This window comes from Miscanthus floridulus, unplaced genomic scaffold (genome assembly GCF_019320115.1).
Source record: "Miscanthus floridulus cultivar M001 unplaced genomic scaffold, ASM1932011v1 os_2303_1_2, whole genome shotgun sequence".
NCBI lineage: Eukaryota > Viridiplantae > Streptophyta > Magnoliopsida > Poales > Poaceae > Miscanthus > Miscanthus floridulus.
The window spans coordinates 22,737-38,348 of NW_027098214.1; the positions used below are offsets into that span (position 1 = coordinate 22,737).

The 15,612-nt window shown below is 45.3% G+C and overlaps 1 protein-coding gene and 1 long non-coding RNA gene across 2 annotated transcripts; both read right to left on the minus strand.

Moving 5' to 3' along the window:
* Positions 1–4,149: 4,149 nt before the first annotated feature.
* Positions 4,150–5,671, minus strand: LOC136534782 (uncharacterized). The gene is made up of 6 exons (XR_010778805.1): positions 5,606–5,671; positions 5,378–5,515; positions 5,195–5,291; positions 4,648–4,719; positions 4,405–4,536; positions 4,150–4,322 (listed from the first exon to the last, which is right to left on the minus strand). It is a non-coding gene; the product is annotated as an uncharacterized lncRNA (long non-coding RNA).
* A 968-nt stretch (positions 5,672–6,639) lies between these two features.
* LOC136534783 (MADS-box transcription factor 56-like) lies at positions 6,640–12,923 on the minus strand. Its single transcript, XM_066527152.1, has 7 exons — positions 12,694–12,923; positions 8,545–8,662; positions 7,932–7,993; positions 7,746–7,845; positions 7,588–7,629; positions 7,457–7,498; positions 6,640–7,039 (listed from the first exon to the last, which is right to left on the minus strand). The coding sequence occupies exons 1-7, from the start codon at positions 12,921–12,923 to the stop codon at positions 6,869–6,871; spliced, it is 765 nt and encodes a 254-aa protein (XP_066383249.1). The 3' UTR covers positions 6,640–6,868.
* Positions 12,924–15,612: the final 2,689 nt, after the last annotated feature.

Here is a 15,612-nt window from a genome sequence, read left to right on the forward strand (position 1 = left end):
ACGCTTGTGTCCTGATCGTGATCCACTGGTTCATGAATTCAACAACCTTAGTCATTCTCAACATGCTTATGGAGAAGGAAGAGATGACGAGCTGCTAGAGGCTCCTGAGGCTGATAACAGCGTGAAAATTCAGAAAGGGCGTGGTCTTTAAGGACTTGCCCACCTTAAGAAGGTGGCTACATGGAATATTCCTGTGAGGCGTAAGAGACCATTCAAGGTGAGGACACTCCTACTGTGGAGCGCCATTACACTGGTGGTGTGCGAGATGACAGATTGCAATTGGAGGGTCTGTGCTCGCAAACAAAAGGCCACAGAGAAATTCAAGATCACCAAAATTGTAGGTCCACACACTTGTGCCCAGACAGATCTAAAATAGAAGCATAGACAGTTGACCTCTACCCTCATTGCCTAGAAAGTTATACACAACTTTGAAGGGTCAGCCTAACTTGAAGGTTAGGACAATTATGGAGATGACTAAGGAGATATTTAAGTATGACATAAAGCATGGGAAAGCATGAAGGGCAAAGCAATGGGCCGAGAAGATGATATATGGGGACTGGGAGGAGGGGTACGAGTAGTTGCCTACAATATTCAATGCAATGAAAGCAGCAAATCCAGGCATGCATTACGTGTATATCCCGAAGCCGGAATGAATGGAAGGATGGGAGGCAGATATTCTTTCGTGCATTCTGGTGCTTTCCCCAGTGCGTCGAGGCCTTCAGGCACTGTCATCTAGTGTTATCCATTGATGGTACTTTTCTGCTTGGCAAGTACATGGACACACTTTTGGTAGCCATTTCGTGTGACGCAGATAACGTATTAGTTCCTTTGGCTTTCGCTTTGGTGGAGAGGGAGAACAAAGATAGCTGGAGATGGTCCTTGTGGCTTGTTAGGATCCATGTCGTTGGCCCTCATACGGAGGTAGGTGTCATATCTGATAGACACTAGGGCATACTCAGTGCCGTATAGGAGTAGATTCCGGGGTATGCACCTTTGCACCACCGTTGGTGCACTCGACACCTTGCTAAGAATTTACTTTGGAAGGATGGTACGAAGGACAACTTTCCTCTATTCGAGGAGATTGCTCGCATGCTTGAGGTGTCGTTATTCGAGGAGAAGTTGGAGTGGCTAAAAATGGCATCAAATGCAGAAGGTAGGCAGTGGTTGAGAGGATTGATGAGAGAACCTGAGAAATGGACAAGAGCCAACGACGTTGGTGGATGGAGGTACGAGTTTTAGACTAGCAACATGGCGGAGTCATTTAATAGTGTACTCAAGGGTATACGTGCCATGCCCGGCAATGCCATTGTATCATTCACCTTTTATAGGCTAGTTGCATGGTTTAACGAGAGACACGCTCAAGCAATGGCGCTACAGAGTAATAATCAGAAATGGGTATCTAAACCTAAGAAGCATCTTGACAAGGCAAAGGAAAGGGCTGCCACACATGACGTCGATTGCTTTGACCACAGCACCGGCAAGTACCAGGTCATAGAAAGGGGTGGTACAACGTCCGATGGTGAGGTCCAGACATCAAGGAGTTATATTGTGGTACTTAGTAATTTCTCATGCCGATGTGGGAAAACTAGGCAGTACCACTTTCCTTGTTCTCATTATGTTGCAGCATCTCAGCATCGTAACTTTGCCTACGAGACCCAGATACAATGGGAGTTCAGTGTTGACAGCCTTGTACAGACTTGGTCTCCCCGTTTCGAGCCTTTCCTAGACGAGGGTCAGTGGCCACCTTACACTGGGCCGAAATACATTGCGGATCTAGGTACACGTTGGGACAAATGTGGAACCCGAAAGAGGACGAGGCACAAGATGGATCATGGACCAGGTTTCCGGTAGAACGAGGTGAGGGAGAGCAACCCCCTTTCTTACTGGCTCCGAGCAGAACCAATGTGACAAATGTGGTAGACTTGGGCATAATTCACGTACATGCCATTGGCCGCTTAGTCAGGTGAAAATAACTAATGTTTCACATGCATGTTTACTACTACCAAAAAGTTATTTATTTGTTCATATAAAACTAATCAGTACTTTCTCATTATATTTTGTAGGATGCAGTCGTTCCACCTGCTAGAGCCATACTACGAGGAAGAACCACCGAGGACGACTCATCGCGAAGGGGGAGGTAACGACTTTACTTCTGCTTGTTATTTTTCCTCTGCACATGTACTTGTGTTCATGAATTAATCTAATAATTTCTATTCTTTGCAGGAACTGTACCCTCTTCGTCCTCGAACCCATGATAAGTTTGAGGACATGTGGTACGACGACTGGAACACTCCTCTCCTTGAGAGGGCTAGACTTGACGTTGTATCGTTCCAGGTTCGCCGTGGGTTGCCTGCCCCACACGAACGAGAACTTCAGTGCGTACCTATCTTGGTACAGACAGGCAACAAGGACCAAGCTGAAGGTGCAATGGACCCAAATAGACTGCCGACATTGAGTCCTCCGACGATGAACAAACGTCTTACGATCTTGCGACGAGGGCCGGGACACAGGTGGAGCTTGCGCCGATCCTAGGACCGAGTGGTAATATCAACTATAACCCCATCATTTAAATAACATTCATAGACTTAGGTGCTTAGGTTCTTCAGTGAGGCTGATGCAAATTTGCTGCTCTTAATAAAGATTTCTTAGTTTATCTTTTTCTCTTAATATAGAAATAGAAATTTATACCATGTGTGCATGTGATATTTCATAGCCGATAACTATTTTAACAATCATTGGGAAAGGGCATCACAGAAGAATGCATTATTAACTAACATGTAATGGACTCGATATTCAACCCCCTGATTTCATCACAAATTCACATGAAAATGCCTGAGGGCCCTTCCCTGTAATTGCTTCCTGAACTTTGGCACTACACCTCATCACCTAGCTAACTCGTAGAACTTTGAAACAGAAGGGATAGTCCCCTACTGGTTAATATATACTTTATCACAAGGATAACATCCACAGCTCAGAACTTTTAGTAATAAATTATGAGTTCTTTTGGCATTTGACTTTCAGTTGAAAAGTGCCTTGGAATATCTCAAGTATTATACTTCACACAAAGCTAACTTGTACAGTTAAATTAAGTAGTTGCAAAGGTACCATAACAACTATTAGCTGCAGCAATCTTTCAAAAAAAAAAAAGAAGCTGTAGCAATATAGAACAGGCTTATAGCTAAGCAAGCTCTGAGATAATCGACACAGTCAAGCAGCATATATATAAAAAAACAATCTGAGCTCAGTCATGTACTTTTCAGTTTTCATGACTAGTCAGTTTTGAGGTTAACGTGACAGAGCTTTCATTTTTAATTTCTGTTACCATGCTATGAAAAGGCAGGTGCTTGTTACCGGCCACACTTTCTCTCTAGCCTTTTTGACTTTGCTGGGTGTTCATCGACGGCTTGGCAAGGCACAGCAGTCCTTGCAATCTGTCTGTCTATGTTCTTCCTTTTGGCAAGGGGAGAGAGAGGGGATACCTTGCTCGTGAAGATGTATGGATCAAATCCAAGTATCCAAGGTGAAATTCGTCGATTCAAGAGATTGGGTGGGTTAGGGAGAGAAAGAAACCGAGAGGGAGGAGGAAGAAATGAGAGCAACCTCGGCAAGGGAAACTTAGCCGTAGGTTTTGAATCCATGCTCGGCGCCAGAATACATGGTGCCGAGCTCGACGCCATGTGTTCTGACGCCGAGGTACCGGACCACGCGAACGCCACCTAGGATGCCCTGCTGTGCATGGCCAGACACCTCGAAGCCAAGGTCTGTGGCGCCGAGACGTGTTACCTCGGTGCCATGAGTCATGACGCCGACCCCCTAGGGTCCTAAAGATGAGTTTAAGTCTCCCAATGGAACCAAACTATAAATTTTCTTAAAAAAGGGTCAAATTGTAAAAAATTAGGTTGGCCTGTTGGGTCATGTCCATATATGGTGACAAGCGATATGCCTCCGTTGCCTCCCCTATGAGACAGATAGGATTGTTTAAAGCATGTTGTTTCTAAAGTATTTTTTTTAATTTTGGCATTGGCAATCAATATTATGGATAAGAGAGTATATACATATTTTTTTTTTAATTTTGGCATTGGCAATCATTTAAAAAAGAGATTTCTTGATATTATAGATAAGACAATATATACATATATGATGCTCCTCCCAATAATATAGTATATTTTCTAACAAAAAGGGGTTTCTTGCTCGTTGTCTCATGGTCTGTTGGATAATAGCTGCCTAGCTTTATTACACGGTGTGCTTCAACAATAGCTGAAACTTTTTTTTGTGATGTCCTCATTGCTCTGGTCTGTGTTTCCGAAGCATCATTGAGCACACTGTAAAATTGATAGAAATTAATATTTGTTGAACTATAAGAAATTCGAAGAAATTGCTGTTGCAGCGTATGTTTTTTGTTACCCTAGTAGTGTTTGTACTGCCATACACAGGCCAAATCACAGCTGCAAGCATCTGAACCAGATACACGCAGAGATTTTGCTGATGCTTTTGTCCTTTTTTTTAGCTTAGTGTCGTTGGAGCGGCATCCTCCTCCTATTGACAGATAAATATCAAGAAATTGTAGAGATAAACTATTTTTACATATTGTTATTAATATTTATTAGAATTTTTGCTAAATTCAGTATAACGGTATCATTTACTTGCCTTGTCATCAACATGTCTTGAAAGTTGAAATACTCTTTCAGGCAGCTGTTTGATTAAGATTTTCTCTCTGGTCTGGTAAGGAGACAGACAATTTTAATATTGAGTTGGAGCATACGGTGATAGGTTGGAAAAAATATTGGAATCATATACATATAGAGATGCATGCATCGGATTTGCGTGCAACATGGCGTTTGTGCATGGAAGAAAATGCATAGCAGTCACTGTTCCCGAAACGCAGACTAATTTCATTTTATTATTACAGGCATGCTAAAGTTAGTTTCTATGTCAAATGGAGGAACATTTGAAGTCTTGAATTGTAATGTGGAACTAAATGAGTAAATTTTTAATTCTTTTGCATGCTGACATCAGGACATGCTATTCTCAATAAAATGCGGTAAATCTGGTTTTGTAGCAGACTATGGTCAGACAAATTAATTTGGCACCTTCACTCATCTGTGCAAGGTGACAAGGGATTTAGACATCAGCAACATCCATTGAATCCACGCCCCAGTAATTGAAATGGAAGGATACAAGGTACAAAGCTTACTGGCACAGAAAGCACGAAGGGTTTCAGCCTTTGGTACATCATTGTTGTCTTGCACAGAAAGTACACCAGTTTGATTGCCACCATCGTCCCAAATGAACTGAATATATATACCATCATTCATCAATGGTAGACAATGCCTATGCAGAGGCAAACCATTCTAAAGCTACAGCTGGTGGTACTTACCTTGGCCAAGAAATTTATGGTTGGTGAGAAGTACAATTGCATCAGGATATACCGTGTCACAAACACATATAGTGAGCTTAATCGCAGGGGATAAAATAATCATGGGATTGCTCTGAACTTTCTTGATGCGTAACAGCTCTGAAGTATTATGTTCAAGGAATCAAGGTATTTGTAGCCTGCAAAGACTATTGTTTTAAAAAATTAAATTCAGCGTTCGAGCATGCTTACATTCGAGGATTGTATAGGTGCAGTTTGTCTGCTTTTTTCAACATGTAGGACTCCCTGTTGACTAGCAGACATATCCACTTCATTCTTCTCTCTGCACAGACCTAAGCATGGTTATTTGACCACTAACCAAAACTGTTACAGAGGCAAATCATCGAGCACATGGTGTGCGTACTGCATAGTTAGTAACCACCATGGTCTCCACTGTAGGTGTCAGGCACAAATGCGATTGGCGCAACGCCAGCGAGGCAGCGAGCAAGCCGGGGCTTGCAGCGGCACGAGAGGGTCACAGGAGGCGGCGACACTGACTTCCGCATCGCCAAGCGGCGCTGGCCGCAGCCCCCTTGCGGCTCTAGAGCTGGCACTTGTCGCGCTCAACAGCAGGTCATTCGCCGTGATCGTTCTCGAGAAGAAGTGCAGTGGGCATCTCGGGGCGTGACAATCTGAGAGGGGGAGGGGCCGAGGGGGAGGAAGCAACAGCGACTGTGACTATCGCGGAGGTGGTGAGGGGGACGGAGCGGCGGCGGCGTGTGGCCGTCGAGCGGCGTTAATGGCCGTGCCCGCCTCGCCGGAGGGCGAGGGCCGCACCCATCACCCATGATGTGGTGGTTCTCCGGGGGCCGCCACGCCCACGCCAGCCGGGTTCGCGGACGGAGCACAGGCGGACCGACGGGAAGCACGGAACGGAGGGGCGACGGCGGCGCTATTGCAGGTCTTGGACGAGCCCGATGGGGAATTCGAGAAGGAGCGAGACGAGGCGATGGGTCGTTAACGGCCTAACGGGCACGCCACACGCTACCGGGTGAATGACGAGCAGTTTGGGACCGACCTATGCACGATCGGACGTTCCATATTGAGTCTTAGCCAGATCTGACGGATTAGCGGGTTTAGTGGACGACGTGGCCCTATCCCTAGCCTGCTTTTAGCGCTATGAATCGTATCTAGAGAGAGATTTTCAGGCCCCAGTAAGCGCTCTGCGCTTGGCTTATAAACCGTATTTTTTCAACCAGCGAACAATATTTTTCTCTCACAATAAATCAGCCAACAATACTTTCAACCATGGCTTATCAGCCGTGCGAACAGAGCAAAGGCTTGTGTAGGTTTGCAGCTAGCTACCAGCCGTTTCTTTGATCCACATACTACAGATTTTTTTTTTTACTTTTCAAGCACAACTTTGTATACAAGTTGCAAGTAAAACCATTGGCCAGTGCCCTTTGATGCTTTCAGAGAGCTTATTTCTTTTAGCCGACCTGAAAAATCCGTGGTTCAACCAGAGTCCCGGTTGGAGGAGCGCTCCCTGCCGGGTAATCCTATGTACAGCTCCGTCTCCACGTCCATGTCGTCATTGCTCGGTGGCGCCGGCAGGTTAAGCGGCCAAGGAGGGAGACAGCGGTTCAGGACTGGTGGCGCCTCCAGTGGAGGCTGGAGGTTGCGCTGCTGCAGCGATAAGAACAGCAGGTTAACTTTTACAAAAAGCAAGCAACACATGACTTGTTTAGGTTATGTACACACATGATGGCTCTGAGATTGTCTTTCTTGCCCATATTATGTTAAGAATTTAATTTGCAGTTTGCGATGTTAAAGAAAAAACTCAACTCCTGAAAGTGGACTACCCAGCCATCATGTATGTACATAACCTAAGTCACATGCGTTCTCTAGCAGTTGTTCCTATCATTAAGAGTTTATTTCAGGAGTTGCGCATATCATTACGAGGGCATTTTCCAACACCAGAGTTGAGAAAAGGCCCCGAACTCTGCTGCGCAGCGGAAGCTCAACCAACACACTGTACATGCGTTCTCTGCAGCTTGCAATGCTGTTTGGGTACCAGACTACCAGGTGGTTCGTTTCATTTACCTTATCGCGCAATTCTTTGTTGTCTTTGAGCAGGGTCCGCTCCTGGAAGTGGTAGAAGTAAGAAACAGCAGAGGTCAGGGAATGGGTCACTGTAGAGTTTCAGGATACTCTGGGCCTATGCGCTATGTTACCTTCTCCTTCAGCTTGGCTATCTGCTGCTCCAGCAGTTGTGTCTGTCAAAACAAAAGTAGGATGCATATCAACTTGGGCGAACAACAGTATCTTTGTTATCGTCTATGCAGTAATTTCAGAGACTAGGGTTTATGTGGCAGGTCTAGCATTAACTAACCCTCTTTCCTCTGATGACGTGAAGACTCTTCGCCAGTTTAACCTCCAAATTGTGCAGTTCTTCAATGGAGCATTCTTCTAAATTTTCACCCAAGAACTTTCTGCAACTCATGTAAAGACAATGAATGGCTGGCCTTTTTGCTCCGAGGAATGTCATTAATCTTTAGTAAAATACATGATTACTTACCGTTTGGTCTTTTCAAGGGCTTCGAGTCTATTTGCCAAGCTTACGGCATCTGCTTTGACTTGCTGCACTTTCAGATGATTGAATGGTAAAAGATAAGTGCGCAATCAGATACATTCTGTCATGAGAGTAAGCCCCCAAATATTTACTGCAAGTTCCATTTTATATTGTGAACACTGGCCTAACCGCAAGAAGATTATTCTACCCATGTTTTGAAGTGATGCTGTATAACATTACTTTAATGCCTTGGAGGTAAAAGTATTCAGGTCAAAATATTGACCTTATTCCTTACTTTTCAATTAAGCGTGTCAGCACCTTCGTTGCGGTTTATATATATAAAAACTGTCATGTAAATTCACTTTCAGGTTTGCTGTATTTAAGTGAAGATGCAATAGTCAAAAGATGTGTTTAGTAGATACATCAGCCACATGAAAAGTAATAGAATCTGAAACAATGAGCAAATTAAGTATCTTCCGAATAAAAAACATCTCATTGATATAAAAACAAGAAAAATAGCCGTCAATCACTTCAGATATTCATATAAGTAGTAGTACTAACTCTATCTGTCATGATCAAAACCAGGTAGGTCATACATACTATACAGTGAGAACTTCACCCGTATATCTTGTTGAACAGTCTTGTTATTGACATTTTCCCTTGTGTACGTCCTATAGCGGTCAATTGTTTTCTGGAGGCTGCAGAATGAAGCAAACAGTAAGAAAATAATAATATTTCTTAAAAAAAGTTGGGCATAACATTAGTTGATCGCTGACATTATTCACATTATTCATCGACTTAGAATCTTATCATTGATAAAAAGTTAACCTTTCTGGCCAGAATTAGGAAAAAAAAGTACTTAATTGACATATTAGATACAAGGAACTTAGAAAGAACAAAAACCAAAATACGTGAGAATATGAGCCTTGGCTCAACTCTACTAAAACTATGTACTTACATGCGAAAATGATGCAAATATTATTGTACATCTGCGCATACTGGAGCTAAGCTGACAAGGAGAAAATAGTGTGCTAGCAATTTGGTTGAAGTTTAAGAAGAAATTATGCATGCTTTGAATAGGTTCTCAAAATTCACAACAAATTTATTTTTTGAAGCTTGTAGTAAACTGAAATTAAAATAATATTAGGCTATTTCAGATGAAAAAAACAAGAATACAATTAATGCTGTACACAAAAGAATGACCATTTCTTTTGTTGCACATCTACCCAAAGTCCAAACGCAGCTGATATGCAGTACTGCAGTCTGGAGATGATAATACCATTGTGCTAAAAAGCTGTAGCTGATGCATGATCGAGATATGGCTGAGTTTCCCAGTTGGAGTTAGAGTAGGATCAGTAATAAGGAGTTCTTGTTGTTAGAAAGACTATTGACTGGAAAATATTTCTAATGATTCCAAATTAGTAATGCCACAGGTGATTAGAAACATACAATAGTGAAGGGTATGATGGCTCATAAAGCTGATCAAAGAATCCTTATATTCAAGAATAAGCTAAAATAACCTTAGTGATTTTTAGGGGGAGTAAAACTTCCTTAACCAATTTTCCAGGGGCTAGATCTGAGATGAAGAGTATCAAAAGGTTGCTATTCTAATCAAGGGATACCACAATACTGTTAGGATAGCAACCTTTACAGGGGCTTCATGTATAGTCCACATGCATCCTCCTAAACCAATACTGTTAGGATACCACAATCCTATCATCTATAGTCTCATGTTCTCATCACTTCAGTGGAAATATTGCAATCACAGTCTAACACTGGATGTTAATTAGGAAGAAATGTGTAAATGCAACAGTGATCCAACCAAAAGAGAATTCACAAAAAAATGCAAAAACATTATGATCTGTAGTTTTTGGTGTTATTGACCTGCATCTTTAAAAGAAGGTTGGTGATGTAAGTTTTTCCGTAGGGAATCAACCAACATTGGCCTTAATTCGTGGTGATGATGCTATTTCAGAATCGGAAAAATCATCTTGTATAAATGTATTTTTTTTTTGCTTAGTATAAATGTAATTGTGCTTATAAAGCCCATAAGCCACTCCATTGACTAAGCACCTATCTCCATATTTGTATGACCCACACAAGAGAAATCATTAAATAAAATCTATAGAGATTTCTATAATGTGGCAGTACAATTCAATCAATAGTGAGAACAGACAATAAAGAAAATTCAAAGATTCTGTTTACAGTTTATAGCTAATGAAGAGAATAATCCCTGTTGGATGGGTGAGGACAACATTTAGGGTGAATCTATTGCACAAGGAAGAGGTTGACATTTTCAAGTTTAAGTAGGTAGTATACTTATATTCAGTATTCTTTTCGAAGGAGTCACAAAATAAAATGAGGGCAATGGAACATGTTGGTGCTAACTAACCTTCATCTTTGTCCATATATGCTAAGGTAAAAAATAAAACAATTATCTTTATTTCCCCTTAAATAGTGAAGTTTATTTTAAGTGAACAGATGCGGTACTCCATTGGATCCGAGATATAACTAAGTCCATCTACCCTTCTCCCAAGTGCACCAATTATAGGTCCATGATAACTCTAATACACATATTTTCTTCATTCTTGCAAGTCTACCCCTAGTTAACTGCACACTAGTAAATACCCCAGATGATGTTTTCAGTTTAACAGCCCGTTCGCTGGTTGGTTTCTGGGCTGATAAGCCCGAATAGTGCTGGTTTGTTGTGAGAGTAAAACACCGTATCATGGCTGATAAGCCCTGACTGAAACCAACAAGCGAACAGACTGTAAATTGGATACGAAAACTCATAGGATAATTTTTGTCATGGTTAGTCGGAGTTTCAAACACGGAGTGCCGAAAGCTTTAAATTGTCATGGCCCCGTTCGGCTTACCCCATATTCGGCTTGTTTTTTCAGCCGGAACAATGTTTTTCTCTCACAACAATTCAGCCTAGAACAGTGTTTTTCAGCCAATTTCAGCCAAGATTCAGCAAGCCGAACAGGGCCATTATATTCAACTTGCAGGTGCAATACATTAGATGATAAATGTGTGATCCGGAAGAGTGACTGCTAAAACATGAAAATAAGAACATCTTGTATTATCTGTTTCCTCAAATGTGCCAATCTACCCATCTACTCTGTGATCAAGAGGAGGAATCACGTGCACCTGCAGCAAGGATTTCGGGACTCCACCTGGTGATGGACCCCGGATGGTGTATACTCCACTGTTCAGCCTACAGGATCCAATTTAAAGCCTCCTTCGGATTTTTCCGTAGTGACCAAATTTGGAAAGCACAGGTGGAGAACAAGTGCAAGATTTTCACTTGGATTCTGCTGCATGACAAAATTCTCACGGCACAAAACCTACAAAAAAGAGGATGGACACACCAAGAACACTGCGTGCTTTGCAATGGCCCATTAGAAACTGGCCTTCACCTCTGCTTGTGCTATCCCTTTGCAAAGGCGGTTTGAGACCAAATCTATTCTCTTGGGAGAATTTCACTGAGCTGCAGTCCCAACAATAGGCTGAGCCCACCACATCAGAGCATGGTGGGAGGAGGCTGAGAAGAAAGTGCCTAATACCGGGCGTAGAAGGCTCAATGGGGTAGTGATCTACACATTTTCGAATATTTGGAAAGAGAGAAATAGGAGATTTTTCAACAATGAAGCAGAAACGGCGCTACAGGTGGCTGCAAGAATCAAAGACAGAGAGCAAAGAAAGAGAGCTTTCGCTTATGTTTAGCCGCTGCCTCCCCAAGATTGTTGGCTGTTTTTGTGTGGCTGTATTCCCCCTCCCTATTCGTTTTGGGCTGTCTCTCTTTGTTGCTTGTATACAAACTCTCTTTCCCTCTTACGTAATTGAAAGACAGAGCTCCTACCATTGTGTTCCAAAAAAAATCAAGAGGAGGAATCGATAAACCACTTGCTTTGTGCTTGTCCCTTCTCATGGGAATTTTGGTTTATTTTGCTGCAAAGATTGGGCTTGCAGGCTCTAACCGCATGGACTCACTCAGTACCTTATCCCATTTGTTTTTCTCGAACTCAGATCAGACATATATGCTATTGGATATTCTATTGCATCTCATATTTGTTTAACAAACCTTTGGGCAGTTGGACAATTGGGAATTATCAATCCAATTTTCATCCCCATTTAACTGCGGTCCATGAGTTTGCTATTGTGTGTTTCACAAAGCTTTTAATTTGTTATTTATCTCAAAATATCACAACTACTTCAATTTATTGCAAGTATTTTTGAAATATTGTTTACTCGTGGTTGATTTGCATTTAGTTTTAAAATCCTCAATTTGAATGAGCTTCCTTACAAAATAAGTGTAAGCTCACCTAGAGATTGCAAACCTGGACCCCAGCTTGCGTGGGAGCTTTACCACTGTGTTCACCCCTTTTCTTTATATTCCAATCATATTTTGGTTTCCCCTTTTTGCTTATTTTACTTACCAAGTTTTACTTTCAACCAACCTTCCTTTCTGCTGATTCTGATCTGAACTATTGTATTAGAAACCTGAGTAGTTTGAATGAGAAAAATGACCTCATATTTCTAGTTGTACATTATGACCTGAAGGGAAACTATTGTAGAATAGAAAGAATCATCACACACCCAATGTGGGTGGGGAGCCTTGCATATATAGGGCCAATTAGGCACACATGGCAAGTACAAATATAGGAGGCTATCACCTGTACAAGGAAGCTATCCTAATGTAAGGAAACTAGGCTATACATAGCAACTAGCCTATCTAGGGGATCTCTCTAATGATCCTGATATATACATATCATAATACCCGCCCGCAGTCGCAGCGGGAGAATCACGGACGCACAGACTGATCCGGAAATCAGTGAAGAGCTGGACGGGTAGACCCTTGGTCATGATGTCTGCGAATTGGTACGCTGAGGGAACATGAAGAACTCGGAACTGTCCTAGAGCAACCTTCTCGCGGACGAAGTGAATGTCGATCTCGATGTGCTTCGTGTGGCGATGGTGGACGGGGTTGGCAGTCATGTAGACAGCGCTCACGTTGGCGCGGTAGACAACCGTCGCACGCGGGATCGAGATGTGGAGTTCCTAGAGCAGCTGACGCAGCCAGCAGCACTCGGCCACAACATGGGCCACTGCACGGTACTCTGCTTCGGCACTGGAGCGAGACACCGTCGTCTGGCGCTTGGAGGACCAAGACACCAGGTTGTCGCCGAGGTAGACGCAGAAGCCGGAGGTGGAGCGGCGCGTGTCAGGGTAGCCGACCCAGTCAGTGTCAGAGTAGGCAATGAGCTAGCCGATGGCACCGGTGCCCAAGTGCAGGCCGGACGATAGGGAGCCCTTGACGTACTGCAGGATGCACTTGATCAGCGCAAGGTGCGGCTCGCGGGGGTCGTGCATGAAGAGGCAGACCTACTGGACGGCATAGGCCAGGTCCGGCCTCGTCAGGGTGAGGTATTGGAGCGCACCAGCAAGGCTTCTGTACTCCGAGGGGTCAGCGAGCGCGGCGCCCTCTGTGGCGGACAACTTGGTCCGGGCATCCACGGGGGTAGCTGTCGAGTGGCACTCAGACATGCCGGCACGCTGGAGAAGATCCACAGCACACTGCCGCTGGGAAAGGAACAGCCTGCGACTGTCCCGAGTCACCGAGATGCCGAGGAAGTGGTGCAGGTCACCGAGGTCCGTCATGGCGAACTCCGAGCGGAGGTGCGCGGTGACGTGCTGGAGAAGGGCCGGTGACGACGCGGTGACAATGATGTCATCGACGTAGAGAAGGAGGTAGGCCGGCTCATCGCCAACCTTGTAGACGAACAGGGAGGCATCCGACTTGGAGGGGGTGAAGCCAATGCTGTGGATGAATGTGGTGAAGCGCTGGTTCCAAGCACGCGGCGCCTACTTGAGTCCATACAAGGACTTCTGCAGCAAGCAGACAGAGTCAGGGGCAGCGGGGTTGACGAAGCCGGACAGCTGCTCGCAGTAGACCGTCTCCTCGAGGTGGCCGTGAAGGAAGGCGTTCTTCACGTCGAGCTGGCGGATAGGCCACTCCCGAGACATAGCGATGCTGAGGATAGTGCGGATCGTGGCCGGCTTGACCACCGGACTGAATGTCTCATCGTAGTCGACGTCGGCTTGCTGGGAGAAGCCACGGACGACCCAGCGCACCTTGTGCCGGGCGAGGGAGCCGTCGGCGTGAAACTTGTGCTTGAACAGCCACTTTCCAGTGACGATATTCGCACCAGGCGGGCGAGGGACGAGGCGCCAAGTGCCATTGTCGATCAGCGCCTTGTGTTCTTCCACCATTGCAGCGCGCCAATTGGCATCGGCGAGGGCGCTGCGATAGTTCGCCGGGAGGGGCGAGGTAGCGGAGGCGGAGAATCTTAAGCGCTCGACGATGTGGATACTGTAGGTCTGTGAGCGCGTCACAGGCCGCGCGGCAGCTCGAGGAGCTGCTGCACCAGGGCCAACAGCTGTCGCTGGTGGTGTTGGAGGCGCAGCAGGGGGCACCAGTGGTGGTGGAGGCGCAACAGGGGGCACCAGTGGTGCTGGAGGTGCAGCAGGTGCCACGGCTACGGCCACAGGAGCTGCTGCTTGGTCGGTCGGCGCTGTAGGAAGCCGTGCACAGCGAGTGTAGACAGCGTCAAAGCGCTGGCCGCCTAGCCGGGGGCCGCCCGCAGGAGGAGCCAGGGCGCCTAGCTGGAGGATAGCCGGGTCTAGGAGTTTCGGGGACTCGTCCACGCTGGAGGTGGGGGCCGTAGGGCCAGCGAGCAACGAAGCGGTGGTCGCAGGTGCCGTTGAGGAAGATAGTCCCTACATCAGGAAATCAAGTGAAGACGGCATGGAGGCCGCTGATGGTGCTGCCGAGAAAGGGAACACCAATTCATCAAAAATAACATGGCGAGAGATGATGATGCGCCGAGTGGACATGTCGAGGCAGCGATACCCCTTGTGAGAGGATGGGTAGCCAAGGAAGACACATGGTGCTAAACGAGGGGCTAGTTTGTGGGGGGAGGTGGCAGTGAGGTTTGGATAGCAGAGGCATCCGAAAACTCGAAGCGAGGAGTAGTCTGGGAGTGTTTTGTGAAGAAGCTGATAGGGTATATTGTTTTGTATGGAGGAGGAAGGTCGCCTATTTAGGAGGAAAGTGGCAGTGGCAAGAGCCTCAGCCCAGTAGGGAGGTGGCATGGACGCATAAAGGAGCATGGTGCGGATAGTGTCATTGGTGGTGCAAAGCATGCGTTTAGCCTTGCCATTCTGTGGAGAAGTATAGGGACACGAGAGGCAGAGCGTAATGCCATGGCTAGCGAGGAAGGAGGTGGTAGCATGGTTAACGAACTCGGTCCCATTATCAGCTTGGAATGATTTGGGTGTGGCGCCAAACTGTGTTTGAGCGTAGGCAGTGAAATCGACTATGTGGCGGTGCACCTCGGATTTGTGACGAAGCAGAAACGACCAGCAATAATGGGAAAAATCATCCAGTAGAACAAGATAATATTTAAAACCGAGGTGCTAAGGACCGGGGACATCCATACATCACAGTGAACTAAATCAAAGGGAGCAGTGGTCACAGAGGTAGAATGACTAAATGGGAGCCAGACATGCTTGCCAAGTTGACAGGCATGGCATAGAGATGATGGGCTCTTATTACAGTAGATGACCGACATGCTCTGTAGAGTGGCGAGGCTGGAAGGACCGGGGTGACCAACGCGGTGGTGCC